General features: G+C 36.6%; 3 protein-coding genes across 6 annotated transcripts in view; 1 reads left to right on the top strand and 2 right to left on the bottom strand.

The window, feature by feature from the left end:
- Positions 1–1,255: 1,255 nt before the first annotated feature.
- On the bottom strand, positions 1,256–3,609 carry LOC107675734 (60S ribosomal protein L28-like). Its single transcript, XM_016470149.1, has 5 exons — positions 3,521–3,609; positions 2,699–2,792; positions 2,032–2,155; positions 1,649–1,767; positions 1,256–1,395 (listed from the first exon to the last, which is right to left on the bottom strand). Exons 2-5 carry the CDS (start codon positions 2,780–2,782, stop codon positions 1,306–1,308), a joined length of 417 nt encoding a protein of 138 aa, XP_016325635.1. The 5' UTR covers positions 2,783–2,792; positions 3,521–3,609; the 3' UTR covers positions 1,256–1,305.
- A 142-nt stretch (positions 3,610–3,751) lies between these two features.
- Positions 3,752–6,262, top strand: LOC107675733 (uncharacterized). The gene is made up of 7 exons (XM_016470148.1): positions 3,752–4,097; positions 4,179–4,290; positions 4,502–4,614; positions 4,701–4,800; positions 5,200–5,321; positions 5,416–5,510; positions 5,698–6,262. The coding sequence occupies exons 1-7, from the start codon at positions 4,007–4,009 to the stop codon at positions 5,737–5,739; spliced, it is 675 nt and encodes a 224-aa protein (XP_016325634.1). The 5' UTR covers positions 3,752–4,006; the 3' UTR covers positions 5,740–6,262.
- A 547-nt stretch (positions 6,263–6,809) lies between these two features.
- LOC107675732 (protein transport protein Sec16A-like) overlaps positions 6,810–15,135 on the bottom strand; it is a 28,093-nt gene continuing 19,767 nt past the window's right edge. For 3 of the 4 annotated variants that reach the window (XM_016470145.1, XM_016470143.1, XM_016470146.1), the window contains 3 exons: positions 14,991–15,135; positions 14,608–14,655; positions 14,000–14,080 (listed from right to left, as the gene is read on the bottom strand). In XM_016470145.1, coding sequence (XP_016325631.1) covers position 14,080; positions 14,608–14,655; positions 14,991–15,135 — 194 coding nt within the window. In that variant the 3' untranslated portion in view covers positions 14,000–14,079. Of the gene's footprint in view, positions 7,842–9,356; positions 9,435–9,814; positions 9,875–10,275; positions 10,330–11,502; positions 11,592–11,665; positions 11,807–12,649; positions 12,771–13,601; positions 13,659–13,751; positions 13,833–13,918; positions 14,081–14,607; positions 14,656–14,990 lie in introns of those variants that run through there. The other variant, XM_016470147.1, reaches the window with a different exon arrangement.

Raw genomic sequence — 15,135 nt, 5'->3', positions numbered from 1 at the left:
GGGGCTGTTCTCTGCTTTATCCTGATCAATTCAATCATTAAGTGAACTCATGAATCAGAGCGCGGTCACAGATTATACTGATGCAACTGGATGAACTCCACAGCTGCACTGCAGTACCACCATAACTCACTCAGTAAAACCAGCAATAACCAGATACTGTGGCAGTGTACACATACAGTCTGGTTCACTATCCTTGTGATTCAGGTTTAAGTCCCCACCAGTATAGAAAAACCTGTACACACACACACGGTTTAAAAGTGGTCCAAATAACTTGTCTTGTTAACTAAAACTATTACAAATTGTTTTTGGCAATAGCAATAAAAACAGATATAAAATATAAATATTGGATGAAAAACAAACCGAAAATCTAGTTCGAAATGTTGCCTTGGCAACTAAATGAATTAAAATGAGTTGAAGTAGAAAATTTTAAACAAACTAAATAAAAAAAAAAATTAAAGCCATATGGAAATATATATATATAAAAAATATAATCATAAAATAAAATTAAAATGCAAATATTAAGACATTAATAGTACAATAGTATTACTAAAATATCGCTAATTGATAACAGAAAAAAGATACATTTCCAAAAGGTTTAAAAAAATAAAGACAAAAGCACATAAAAATTCAAACTATACTGAAAATCTAAGTACAAGAGCTAATTCAACAAATACATAATACTAAAATAAATACTTTGGTATATTCCAAATGAGATTTGAGAGCTGCAGCAGAGAAGATTTTCAGTGATTTACAATTAAATGAGAACATATCGCACACATTTTAAGGACATACAGGTTTAGAATGACATTAGAGAAAGTAAATAAAGACAGCATGTTCTGTTCCGGGTTTCTGTTGATTAGCTTATAGACTTTAAGACCCCAGTGGATAAAACAAGGGCACCAGCAGGAAATCTACTTTACATTTAAATGTTATGCAAGATTCTTATATCTTCATGTTGGGAAAGGGAAAAAAAGTCACTCTGCAATGCATATAAAAAAAAAAAAAAACTGTTGCATAAAGCATCATGTTCAATGGGCACAGTGGTTTAATGCTTTAGCTTGACTCAAGCATGCATTAAATGTTGATGTAATGGTGAAAAATCCTGATAATCCTTAAAACATTCATCTGCTTTTTGTCCAGCATTTAGATACATAGAATGCATAACCAAGCAAATTTAAAACCATCCAAAATAGATGAAAAAAAACCAATGCATTTCGAGTAGACTGATACAAATGAGACCTGGAGATAGAGAAAGTTTGACCAAAAGCACTTTATTATTAAGTCAAAAGTTTTATATGCAACTATTTATGAACTCTTGGGAGCCCTGGAGCGCTTCTTCTTCACCACCACAGGCTTCTGACTCCTCAGGATGGCGCTGACGCGTCTCAGAGCAGCCTGGAGGACAGAGACAGAGCAGTCATCTACTGAACAAGTGCATCAACTCCATACTTGATTTTAAAGAACCTGCATGATTTCAAAACATACTGCGTCAACTTAAAGAGCTGTAAAGCTTTTAAGAATTACATATAAACACCAAACTGAAAGTTTAAAACTGTTTCCAAAATGTGTCCCATTACAAATGACTAAAGTAAACTGTAAAATGTGTTTCAGAAGAGGGTTGATGTCAGATCTGCATGCGTGAACTCACCATGCGCAGATCCTTCCTGTATTTATTTTTGCGGATGATGTTCCTCACGCTGGCGAGGGTGGCGCGAGAGTTCTTGTTGATGGTGATCTTCTCATATGAGGTGGCAGGTTTACACTGACCTGGAACACATGCAACCTTTTAACATTTAAAGAGCGCCAGCAGACGTTTAAAAACAGATTCAGAGCAGAGACATCTAGATTAATGGCTGATTTCAGAAAGAAATCACATTGCCTTGTCATCCTCTGGCTTGAGACCTACAGCATCTGATTGTAAATGTGCAACCTTATGGCATCCTAAATATATGCAACCTAAATTCACTGAGCTTCGATGGTGTGTACAAATTTGAACCCCTGAACCTCCAAGTGTCAATTTTGTCCACTCACCTGCACGTTTCTTCAGGATGACGACCACACCTTTGCCATCAGCGGCCGGCTCGATGCCCACAGTCTTGCGGTGAATGAGACCATTGAAGCGGAAAGCATTCCTGGCCTTCAGGTTATTTGGCTCCTGGAAAAGAGGAAGAATATTTGAGATCAGAAAGCAAATTATTTTCAGTCAAATTAGCAATACAGAGGGATAACTACAGCAAAGTTCTTAACTAGATGATCGGAAATCTGTTCAGACAGGGTAAAAAAAATAATAAAATAAAATAAAGTATAACAAAGCAAGACTTTATTTTTAACCAAGGTTATTTTAGTGAAAATTGGTGTCCCTTGGTACAAGTTAGTTAGTAAGCTAGCAAATCATACTTTTTATGCATATTCAAAAGTGTCAGTTTTCCTCAGTATACTGGAACACAGCAGCTCACGAACAGCAACTTAAGCATCTGAGAGATAAACCCTGAAGCAGAAACACTAGATTACAACCACATATGATTGGAAAAGAATTCTCTCGTTTTCTGAACCCTGCTTAATCGAAGCCTGCATCCATTCTCTCGAATCAGTATTTCTGCCTGCAACACCAGCTTATTGATGTGTGCATTAAATATAACCCAGTAAAGCCGTGTCTCATCACCAGTGTCTTCAGTGTAGCTGAACAGCAGTGACTTACGGTGCTGTAGGTCTGCTTATTCCTCTTGATAAGGAAACTGGAGGTGTTCCTGATGATCATCCACTGCAGGTGAGGCGATGCCATGATGACCGTCCTGAACCCATGAAACAAGGCAACACATGTTATATATACAGATCATCCTCAATAACAGACAGTTCACATCAAACGCATATCCACAGCAAACGGCACCTTCATATATTAACGTTATATCCATAGCAAACTGCACCGTAATATATTATTTACAGAACAATTTATAATAAACTGTCATAAATTTATTCTTCACTATTCTCCTACACGTTTTTGTTCTCTAATGTTATATTTTTGTTGAAATTGACGTTTTGCAAATTCAAAATAACCATGAATTTCATTAAATAGACACACACACACACACATATACATATATATATATATATATAAAAAACATACAGACAAATAAATAGAATTTGTGTCCGTGATCCTGTCAAATCACCAACTCAAAGACCCTCATACAAAACCAGAGCTGTAAAATGACACACAAACCTCCTTAGTAGCATAAGTAACGCTCTGAGTAAATCCAAACTTTATCGAACAGTCTAGACTGGTTTTCACCCTATCTAGTGTTAGCAGTGCGGTGCTCGTCTCTCACTCACTGAAGGCCTCGCTAAGCAACAACGGCAGCGTTTATTAATGAAATATCCTCCTTTTTATTGTCACTACACCAAGTGGTGTAGCTCATAAGCAATTTGTAACATTCGACGCAGATATATACCCGTTTAATGCTGAAATGTGCGTTATAAAGCGTATAATCGAACGTTGAAAAGCAACACAAGACGACCACGTTACCTTTTCAGCAGCGGAAAAGCGATGGAAAGGAATGAGTTCCAGTTCCGGTGGAGCTCTCGTACTTTCTTACGCCTCTGTGTTGAGGATTAGTAACTTAGTCATTTACCTTCTTTTTCAGACTGAAGAAAAAAAAATGAAAATATGTTACAGATGTCTTTTCAAATAGTTTTTAGAAATGTATTTAGAAATCCTTCGTTAAATATATATTTTAAGCAGGACTATATGTTTGATGTACAGTGCGGACGGGGACGAATAGCGCAGCCGTCAGTGGTGCAGCTGGTGTACGTCACGCCCTCTGTGTGTTCTACGTCATGTTCATGCGTCCTCTAACCACAACAACAACCCAGCTCTGATGCCTGCTGTAAATACATTATTATGATTCCTATTCAACCTCATTGAGGACAGTTAGATCATATAAATGACGGCGGAGTATAGACAGATGATATTGTAATTCGTATGATTAAATAAGCAGGTAATGCTGCAGTGATGGAGAATGATGAAGATCTGGAGACTCTGGGAGAGAAACTGTATGATCTGATATACCCTAAATACACTGAGATGACACCTAAACTTACAGGTGACACAGAATCTATCTATCTATCTATCTATCTAATATTGTGATGATTTTAGTTTAAGTTGAGCTGTGTGATGTTTGCAGGTATGTTGTTGGAGCTGCCGGGTTCTGTTGTATCTCAGATGTTGTATGATGAAGCTCTGCTGAATAAAGCACTGGAAAGAGCACTGACCGCTCTCACATCATCCGACAACAGGTATCACACTGATTTTTATTTTTGTACAAAATTGAACATAAAATGCAAAGTACTGGACACAAATCTCAGAATAGAGCATGCAATGTAGTGACATCACAGGACAACAATGTAGGATACAACTACTTAAAATGTTTCTTGAAAAGACATTTATTTTGGAGAAAAACAGTAGTAGGCAGTACATAATATAAGCTCTGTCGTATTCTCTTCCCAGTGACCCTGTGTCTCACACTGATGATGCGGTGTCTGTGTCCTCCGACTCTCTGGGTGAACAGCTGTTTGACCTCATTGACCTCTACAACACTGGACACACACAGAAAATAACAGGTACATTTACTGACACGCTGCAAAAACACCAAAGGAGGGAATTCAAAGTCTGTTGGAATAGTTACGTTACTTTGACAACTATACAGGCATGTTATTGGAGCAGAAGAAGGAGGCGGTGCTTCAGCTGCTATCGGATCATTCGCTCCTCGAGGAACAAGTCAAGATCGCCTTGAAAACCTTGCAGGAGTAGGTGCTTTTGGATTTTTTAACAGCGGCGTTGAAAAATCAGGATTAGGCATAAAATAATATCTTCTGAATCATTCCTACTTGTGAAAACGGGCTGAGAATTGAACAAACAGTTGTAATCTGCTCAGATTCAGACAGGAGTCATGTCTGTGTGTCAGTTAAAAGATCATACAAGACTTCTTCATCTCACAAATGGTTGTCGAATGCAAAAATGCTACGAAATGCATCATAATTGAGCAATTTTGCTCAAGCTTCAGCAAAACAACCACTATTTTTGGAATCAACACCTCAAAATTAGTAAGAAACAACTATTGGATTTCATTCAGCAAATATTGAGCAGTGTATTTGGAAAGTTTCAAACATGCAAGAAACGAAGTGCTCTGTTTATCTGTGGCTCAGGCAGGGTGACGAGGCGACAGATGTGAGCGATGGCTCTGATCGAGAGGAAGTGGAATCCATTGGCGAGACGCTTTTCAATATTGTGCGCCAGTTAGACCCCACCCACTGCGCTGACATCACTGGTGAGTTACTCAGTTCATTTGAATTCAGACTTCTTGAGATGGTTTTTGTACACACTGTGTGATATGATGGATGTGTGAACATTTGTGTATGTAGGGATGCTGCTGGAAATGGATTCTGGATCGCTGAAACAGATTCTGTCTGACCGGAGCATGTTGGAAGTCGCAGTTCAAAGAGCTAAAAGTGCACTGGTACTTTAACCAAATAAACACACACTCCCAAAGCTTTACTGTAATTTGTGTGTATGCATTTGTGCATGCTCTTTAAGCTAGTATTCCCCACAACCACAACTTTTAGCTATAGAAGAGCAGTGAACTTTTACTTTTTGAATAGTGACCAAGCAACACTTTAAATAAATGTTTTTCTTTTTGTCCACAGGAGGGCGCTTTGAACCCAACACGTACAGAAATGTCAGAATGAGGCTTGGAATCTCTGCAGACCACGTGACTGCAAGGAACTTTGTACTTGGGAAATTTAGGCCTAGATTGCTGTATTTTTTTACTTGCATACAAGACATTGTTTACATGGACTTCCTTTTTAGGATTTTTGCCACTTTTTTTGATATGAAAAGTGGAGAGGAAATTCTAAAGAAAAAAAGGGGGGGATTGTGTCAGAATACATCACAGGCTGGATGCAAACCTCCTTCACCTGCATGAGCACCTCAGCTAAAGGCATCTAGAGCATGTGCATTAACCACTAGGTCATGGCTTTTGACATTCCAGGGGCATCCACACATTTTTACGAGCATGATTTGTGCATTAATCCGCTATCATTTCAATTTTTCCATATTTAGTTTAGATCAAAATAATATATTTGTCTGTAAATAATAAAATAATGAAAGGTTTCACGCTGTAGTTTTGTTTGAGATTCATGTAAATTCATAAAGTATTACATCGTGGAGATATTAAAGAAATGGTTTTAAGAACGGTTTTAATTGCATTTTCAATTAAATTGTTTATATATTCAGCAAGCATGCATTAAATTGATCAAAATTGACAGTATGGACATTTGTTACATAATATTTAAATTTCAAATAAATGTAGTTTAAAAAAAATAAATAAATCACGGATTTTACATAAAGTATGAAGCAGCACAGTTCTTTTCAACATTGATAATATTCAGAAATGTTTCTTGAGCAGCATATTAGAATGATTTCTGAAGGATTATGTGACACTGAAGACTGGAGGAATGATGCTGAAAATTCAACTTTGCGTCACATGAATAAATTACATTTGAAAATATATTAATATAGAAGAGTTATTATAAATTGTAAAATTATTTCACAATATTACTGTTTTTCTGATCAAATAACCTTGGTGAGCATCTTGCCGACCACAAACTTTTGAACACGGTTAGTTTACATCCATCTACAACCATTTTAAATACCATTTTGCAATTTTTTTTAATAAAATTATGCATGCAAATTTAATAACCTCGTATTAAAATTAAGACATACCATATCTGTACTTTAATAAAAACACTCTAAAGTATTAAAGAGCTCAAAAATATCTTTATTATCACTTTATCAAGAATTGTACAGTCAATTTCTAAACACATTGGAAAAGTCTGAGCTTCCTTCAAACAGAGCAGACCTTTGGAATCACAAAACCCCGCTTTTACCATGGGAACAAGAACCCCGGAACGAGCAAAGGAATAATGGCGTGTGATTAAGAGACATGAAGACGACCGATCAGAGAGCGAGATGAAGCTAGGAAAATAATAAATGATATTTTATGAGCATAACACACACAATGATCACAGGATTTTGGTAAATCATATAACTGTATGATTCTTCGCTACTGGCAAAATTAAGGATTCAATCAGGAGATGGAAAAAGAGATGGGTTTGTTTAGCACGTCATGACTATGTGTACACAAACCCACTCTGATGTATGGATCCTGTCCGGCAACAGCATTTCGACTGTTTCATTCCGACACGAAGCTTAATAAATATCTAAAACATTCTGGTACGCTGCACTGTTCCCATGACAACAGGCCAGACCGCCCTCTAACTCATGCATTGGCTGCCTTCCATCAGCAAGACGCCCACATTTCCTCCCCACACACACAAAACACACGCGCTCACATGCACTCGCATTCACCCTGCTGAAATGAGCAGACTACTAAAGGAAATCAAACTACACAGGGCTAAAAATGGACATATTGCACTTATATTCACACTGCTCACGTTGAGGAAGTGCCGCCCGGTCCGTACAAACACAGAACAAGAGGATAGAGTTAGACCGTAACGGGTACGATGAGTCTAGAAGGAGAAATGAAGATTGATCCGTTCACTCAGACTTCAGCACAGATGGGAAAACCATGATTATGACAGCGACAATGTTATTTGGGAGGCTGAGGGCCGCATGCCGGCGTTTCCAGGAGTCCAGGCTGGAACCAAACTTCAGTCGGATCTGGCCTAGAACCACAGTTTGATCTAGAACTACAGCGATACTGTTATTTCATTGTGGGGTATCCTCTCTGTCCCAGACGACCAGGTCGAGCGCAGCTTGTGGGAACAGACTGAAAAAGACCGAGAAAGACATTTAGATGTCAGTTTCTAAGGCAAAACCACGTTAGTTTTTTCATGCACTGGTCAGTTTTGCATCCATAACTTTTCTTTCAGACTAGTGAAAGAAAACATCTCAAATACACTTTTAAGTGTTTATTTTATTACACTTTTTATCTATTTGAGTCTAGATTTCAATGACAATACATATCTATAAAGGCCTAAATGAGTTTTGACAAATCTCCACTTTAGTAGCACTTTTAGTACCAGACTTTTATTCCTATAACTCAATAAGCTTAAGAATTTAATAAAAATTAAATTTTATTAAAAGAAGAAAACAAACCAAAAAAAAAAACTTTAAAACTGGTTATATCCAATGTCCAGATGTATTTTCTGGAAATGGATGCAATTTAGTACCTCATTTGCACATGAAAACATAACTTGTACAAAACAATTCTCTTAATGTACTGTGGGATGTACCGATTCGTTTTTTTTTTTTACCTCATTAACCAGTGGTAAATATTGCCATTCATTATTTATTATGTTTCGTTGTATTGGTACAAATTAACAAATATTCAATTCAAGTTTATTTGTATAGCGCTTTTCACGATACAAATCGTTGCAAAGCAACTTTACAGCAAATTAAGTTTCTACAATATTTAGTAGTAGCTTATCAGTGGTGACTGTCAGTTAATGTACATATGGCAGAAATGTACGGAAAAATCAATTAAAGACGTAATCAAACTGACAATATCATTCTTCTTCATGTTCATTTAGTATAAATTATATAATATAAGTACAATTATATAGTACAAGTACAAATGCCTTGATTATTTTCAACTAGATTTTTACTGTTATATTAGAAAATGTTTAAATTTCTTACATTAAACATTTTAATGCATTTGACAATGATCTTTTAGTCTTATTTATATACAATTATAGTATTCATTATTTTGAATTAATAATTTTTATATTTTCAGTTTTCATTTTAATTATTTTTTAAATTAAATTATTTAATGATTTTTACTGTTATATTAGAAAATGTTTAAATTTCTTACATTAAACATTTTAATGCATTTGACAATGATCTTTTAGTCTTATTTATATACAATTATAGTATTCATTATTTTGAATTAATAATTTTTATATTTTCAGTTTTCATTTAAATTATTTTTTAAATTAAATTATTTAATAATTTGTTTTAATAAATTTAAGTGCTTTGTCATTTAAAATAGTTTTTTTAATTAATACTGTTTTAATTTTAGTTTAGGCTTTAGTCATTTTTATGTGCTTTTAAAAAGTATTTCTAATCAGATTTCATTTATTTTTATTTCACTTTTAGTCATTTTAGTACTTCAACTTTATTTCAGTTAGCTGCAAAAATAACATTTCTAATTTTCATGTTTTAATTTAACATTTATATTTTATTTCAGCAACAAAAGCGATTTTGTAATAGTTTTAGTTGACAATAACAACACTGATTTGGCAACGATGTCAGTCTCACCTTGAATGTCCCTTCAGATTCTTACCTGTGCAAACTGGGAGGGGTTATAAAATGTCACGCCTCCTGCAGGTGGAGCTCCTTGCGCTGGCGGCTGAGTGGAAACCTATGAGAACACATTTACGGTTACCATAGGAACAGGAGAGCAACATCACCATGCATCTCCATGGATATAGACGGCCACGCCCACAGAAAGTCATGATTAGCATGCAGCACGTGATTGGTCACTGTATGCATGCACCAAAAGGGCCGGAGCCTCGATCTTCAGCATGCCTCTGAAATCCAAGAGCCCTTCTTATTGGCCGACAGGGCCGCTGGTGACATATAAAGATTTCGTGCTGGAGGTGTGGCTACAAGTGTGTGATGTTAGAAGCGTGCAGACAACATGTGTGCACGTGATTTAGAAAGCACTGTTGTTTTATTACTGCAGTGTCTGGAAAAGGTGTGCATGTGTGTGTGTTTCAGATAAGAACCAGCTGAAAGTACCTGATTTAAATGCTGACTCACTTCTCGAGATAGAGAACTCATTGAGCTAGAACGTGACAGCTAGAACAGCAGGAATAAACAAATCAAACAAACAAAAACACCACAAACCCAAATTAATTCCATGCAGCTCCATCTTAAATCACACATCTCTTGTCAATCATTACAGTAAGATTACATCACGATCGATGGTCGCTATGGTAACGCCTCAGTAGCATGTAGTCCTTAACATGCACTCTTGCTCGCACACACTCATGCTCTTTGTGTGATCATAATCAAAGCCAATAATCATAGAATACAGTTAGAGATGCAAGTTAACGTGTTTGTGTTTTTCAGAGGTAGTAAGTGTACATATGAGCACATGTGTTGTTTTAATTGTATTAATTCATGGGTGAAGGAGCAGGGCGTGACAGGATGAAGTGGCTTTAAAGGAGAACTGGCAAGATATTAAAGGAGGATCTGACCTCTCCAGACTGGGTTCCCTCTGGGCCAGGAGGCAAAGCATTCGGATTAAACATCTAGATGGAAGACACACTCATTATAGTGGATGTGTATTAAAAAGCATGTCTGCACAGAATTAGGATCCAATAAAAAAAATGAACTTATTAAATAACCAAATGCCAGAGAAAAAAAAACAAACAAATCGGCTCTGATCAGTAAATAAAAAAAAAAAAAAGAGCCAAATGCAAGAAAAAAAGACCTTCCTCTGGTGAATAAAATAAATAAAATAATATAAAATGTCTCTGGTGAGTTAAAAAAGTGAAATGAATATAAATAAATAAACAAACAAATAAAATATACGAATATGTGAATGAGCAAATCAAATAAAAGAGATATAAAATGGCAACTGGAGAAAAGCTCCTCTAACAACATTTACCATCAGACATTTAGCTGGGACAGTACAGTTATATCAAGGTAGATTTGAGTGATGCTCCCCTTTCTACAGCATGAAGGCCTTATAAATTACAATTCGATTGAAGCAATTCATCTACACTTTGACTGTATGTATACAATCCTAGCAATCTGGTGGTCATTACTGTGTTTCACTCGCTGAGTGAAATTAAAGGTGTAATACTGTACTTTAGTATTCGTGTGCGAGGCACACATAACTACATATATGTTTAAACCGGCTTTAACTTACAGTAAACCCGTTTTGGTTATTCTATGCAAATGGTTCCATAACTTCATATTCTTATTTTCTCTCCTCTTTACTGAGTTAGCTTTAACCCTTTCCTATACCAACTGTATGCGTGTGTGTGTGTGTGTGTATGTGTATGTTAGACCAGTTTAAGTGTTTATGTAGTATGTTAGACTAGTTTAAGTGTTTATGTAGTTAATAAAGTCTTACTTGTATCACACTTGACGTTGTTCATTGTTTGCTCGTAACTGGAGTCACTTAATCATGCAGATTTATGCTACAAGCTCTGTGTAGAGTTGTACAGTCTGAAAGTTATTTCCCTTAACCAGGAAATTAACGTTCTTAGAATTGACAGACAGTTGACCCTGAGAGGTCAAGTAAATATCTACAGCGGATCTAAATATTTATCATTAATTATAACTAGTTATGATTAATTATTCATATTTCCCCATGAATGAGCTGATTCGCTACAGTACCAAAAATAAGACTCAAACTGCCAGTTATGACAAAAGTAAAATTGTGGACATTCTGTGTTTATATGGATATTGTGTACCTGTGGCACTGTGGCACTAGTCTGCGCCGTGTTTTCTCCACTGGCATCTGGAACGCTTCCCTCCATCGGCTGCTGCTGCTCATCTGGGGCTGAAAACAGCAGTGTTAGACGTGACACAGTCATACAGTGATGTACATTAACACACTGACGTACACATACACACCTGCAGCTGGTGTAAAGAGGTTGGCTGGCATAGCCATGGGAGCGAGAGGAGCAAACAGGTCAGCAGGAGGCGGTACTGCAGCTGCCGGTTTAGATCCTCCACGACCGGGATTCAACACGTCCACATAACGGCTCTTAGTACCTGAAACACACACGTAAACTCACTTACAAACAGCCAAGAGCATTACTTGCAGTTACGACAGATTAAAGACGAAAAAACATTAATAGTGTGTCTTTGATTTAAACCACTTTAGCACAAAATAGTAATAGATTTGGGAAGATTGATTCATTTTCATGAATCAGTTCTTTTGTACTGTCCATTTCAAAGAATTGATTCATCAGTTTGTTTGGCTCATCAAAGTCCCTGTGAGCCGATTAACATTTTTTTATATTTCAATAAAATATAAATAGGTAAATATTGCCATTTACTACTTTGTTTTGTACTACTGGTACCTATGAACAAATATCATTCTTCTCCATGTTCATTCAATGTATAAAATGCCTTGATTATTTTAACTATTGGATTTGAAAATTAAAAACTAAGACAATAACATTCTAATGTATTTGGCACATAGTTATTTAAGTATTTATATACTATTTTAGTACTTATTAATATTTTGAACTAGCTTTTATTTTTATATTTTAAATTTTCATTTTCATTTTAGTTTGTTTTAATGAATTTAAGTGCTTTTGTCATTTTTGTATTTTTAAAATATTTTTATTTATCTTTATTTTCATTTCAGTTTTAGTCATTTTAATACTTTAAGTTATCTCATTTTTTATCTAATTTATATTTTATTAGCTTTATTTCAATTAACGAATATAATTTTTGGCAGCAATGACTGTTTAGTCAAAGTTATGTTTCCTCTAGAAAAAGTAAACCCTTGTATTCCAGAGGAAATACATGTATATAATTTTACTAGAAGATTAATAAATGGACAGATTTCTCATTAATAAGTAATTAGGAAAAGAAAAGGTGACACACCCGCTCTCCTGGAGAACATATTCACAGGTGGCCTCCCTGCAGGACCACCCACTCCTGGTGGCCTCATCCCTCCCATTGGAGCTTTGGGGAATCCGGTAGGTGGAGGAGGAGGGGGTTTGCTCTGAAACACATACAAATTAGGGTTGGGCGATGTCGACAAAATTGGCATCGGACGATGTCTACAGTGAAACATTGCGATGGATGATGACGGGGGAGGGGTGTGCCCGAAGCGTGAATCCTTATAAGGGAAAACATGATTCCTAACACCGTTTCTACACCGGACGTGAGCGGCACGGCGCGACAAAATACTATAGAACCACTGATCTATAATAGAGATTTATTATATATAGATCAGTCTATAGAACTCATTATAATCAGTGATGCTGTCTACACTGGATGCGGCGCGGCACGACACGACAAATCCCCGACATTAAACTGCTGCCGCGTTCTATTTATGACGTGCTGACACAAATTTCAAATGATTTTCAACGGTCGCTTTGTCGCGTCCAGTGTAGACAGACTTTAGCTGATGCGGCGCGTCACGATGCCGGCTCAACATCGTGATGTCTATCAGCCATCAACGATGGACGACGGCATCGTCTATTGGCCCAAACCTAATACAAATACCATCATTCAAAATGATGCATGCATAATACAATACAGCATTTGAAATGTATGAATTCTTGAAGTGTTGTCAAAAGTACCGATGTTTGGAAGCTGCGTCTATCAGCGGATCCGTAATATATCTGCTCATTGACGGATCTGCCGATAGATGTGGCTTTCAAACGCTCCCGTGTGTATCTGTGTAAGCGCTCGGTGAAGAGATTGTGAAGCGATGATCACTGTAGCCAATCACAGACATATCTGTTGAGCGTGTGAACACAATGGCACATTTTTTACATTTCAGTACGGACATCGGTACTTTTGACAACACTAAATTCTTGTGCTGTACCTCTTCCTCTGGTTCATCCAGATTCACCCATTTCTGCTTCTTTTCATCCCAGACAATCTGAAAAATCAAAGTTTTCTCTTAATCAATGCTATGAAACAAGACAAGACGATCATGAGAGAGAGCAGGATGTTGTTGGAAGTAGGTGCCTACAGATTTGTTCTTGTCGTCTGGCAGATGTGCTTCGCCCTTGCGCTTTGGATACAGCCAGGTCAGCCAGCCACCACTCGCTCCCTGACGAAGAACAAAATTTCAATTGTGAAAGATTTTCTAGTGCATATCCAGTGGGTCTCAGTGTATGTTTATATGCAAGTATGTACTTTTTTGGGAGAGTCTTTCTTGGACTTCTTGGGTTCGTCCTGTGGTGGAGCCTCTGGGATAGGAGGGGGCGGTGGAGAGCCCTGATTGGCTAGAGAACTGCTGCGCTCCCGTCCAGAATGATTGGACGATTCTGATGTTGTGCGAGACCGACGACCTGATGTCTGCAAATCAGAACAAAGTTTGTTTAAACACCAAGTATACTAATGTTTAAAAATGTGTGGAGTTGGTAAATTTTTTTAAATGATTTTGAAAGTCACTTATGCTCATCGATGCTGCATTTATTTGATCAAATATAGTAAAAACAGTAATATTGTGAAATATTATTAAAACATAAAATAACTGTTGTATTTGAATATATTGTAAAATGTCATTTATTCCTGTGATCAAAGCTGAATTTTCAGCATCATTACTTCAGTCTTCAGTGTCACATGATGCTTCAGAAATCATTCTTATATGCTGATTTGCTGCTCAATAAATATTTCCTATTATTATTAATGTTGAAATCAGTTGTGCAGCTTCATATTTTTGTGGAAAGTTCAAAAGCACAGCATTTATTAGAAACAGAAGTCTTTTGCAACATCATAAAGGTCTTTACTGTAATTTTGTATTAATTTGATGCACCCTTGCTGAACTTAAGTATTAATTTAAAAAAAATGGTACTGTGTGTATGTATATGCATAGACTATACCAGTTGCACTGATGACTGTGAAGTGGTTCTTGATCTTCTGCCTGGGCCCTTAAAAAGAGCAATAGGTTTAATAGATTTCATAGAATATAAGCGTTATATTCCATAAAAACGAAATCTTTAACAATCTATTCTTTGTACGAGTAATACAATGTCATGCATTTAAAAAGCAATATTACCCGACACTGGTGATGGCAGTAAATATGGAGTAACAGGCAACAAAATCCAAGAAAATATGAAACTAATATAACTAATGTGTTATATTCCATTAAAAGTAATGATGCTACATTTTATGCAACAAGGTAACATTACTTTAAATAGTAATAACAGCCAGTTAGTTGTTGCAATAAATAGGAATTTTGGGTTTCTGGCTTATTGTAACTCACCATGCGTGCCATTTCATCATAGAAGTCCTTCCCTTGTGGAGGGGGGGCAGTGAACGAGGGAGACGTCTGGGGGAACTGCTGAGGAGAGGAAGGGACATAGCCATGTTCGGCCCCAGGCATTGGTGGGGGCATCTGAGGTGGCATT

The sequence above is a fragment of the Sinocyclocheilus anshuiensis genome, unplaced genomic scaffold (genome assembly GCF_001515605.1).
Source record: "Sinocyclocheilus anshuiensis isolate Anshui unplaced genomic scaffold, SAMN03320099.WGS_v1.1 scaffold708, whole genome shotgun sequence".
Taxonomy (NCBI): Eukaryota; Metazoa; Chordata; class Actinopteri; order Cypriniformes; family Cyprinidae; genus Sinocyclocheilus; species Sinocyclocheilus anshuiensis.
The sequence above is the reverse complement of the archived record's forward strand: the minus strand, read 5'-3'. Positions and strand labels throughout refer to the sequence as shown.

Bases quoted from the DNA above. Each gene is read 5' to 3' on its own strand.
- LOC107675734 (XM_016470149.1), bottom strand. From the start codon at position 2,782: ATGGCATCGCCTCACCTGCAGTGGATGATCATCAGGAACACCTCCAGT. The intron at 1,768-2,031 runs GTGAGTGGACAA...CATGTGTTCCAG, and splicing joins CATCCTGAAGAAACGTGCAG to GTCAGTGTAAACCTGCCACC. The intron at 1,396-1,648 runs GTGAGTTCACGC...TCTGTCCTCCAG, and splicing joins ACAGGAAGGATCTGCGCATG to GCTGCTCTGAGACGCGTCAG.
- LOC107675733 (XM_016470148.1), top strand. From the start codon at position 4,007: ATGGAGAATGATGAAGATCTGGAGACTCTGGGAGAGAAACTGTATGAT. The intron at 4,291-4,501 runs GTATCACACTGA...TTCTCTTCCCAG, and splicing joins CTCACATCATCCGACAACAG to TGACCCTGTGTCTCACACTG. The intron at 5,322-5,415 runs GTGAGTTACTCA...TTGTGTATGTAG, and splicing joins CCACTGCGCTGACATCACTG to GGATGCTGCTGGAAATGGAT.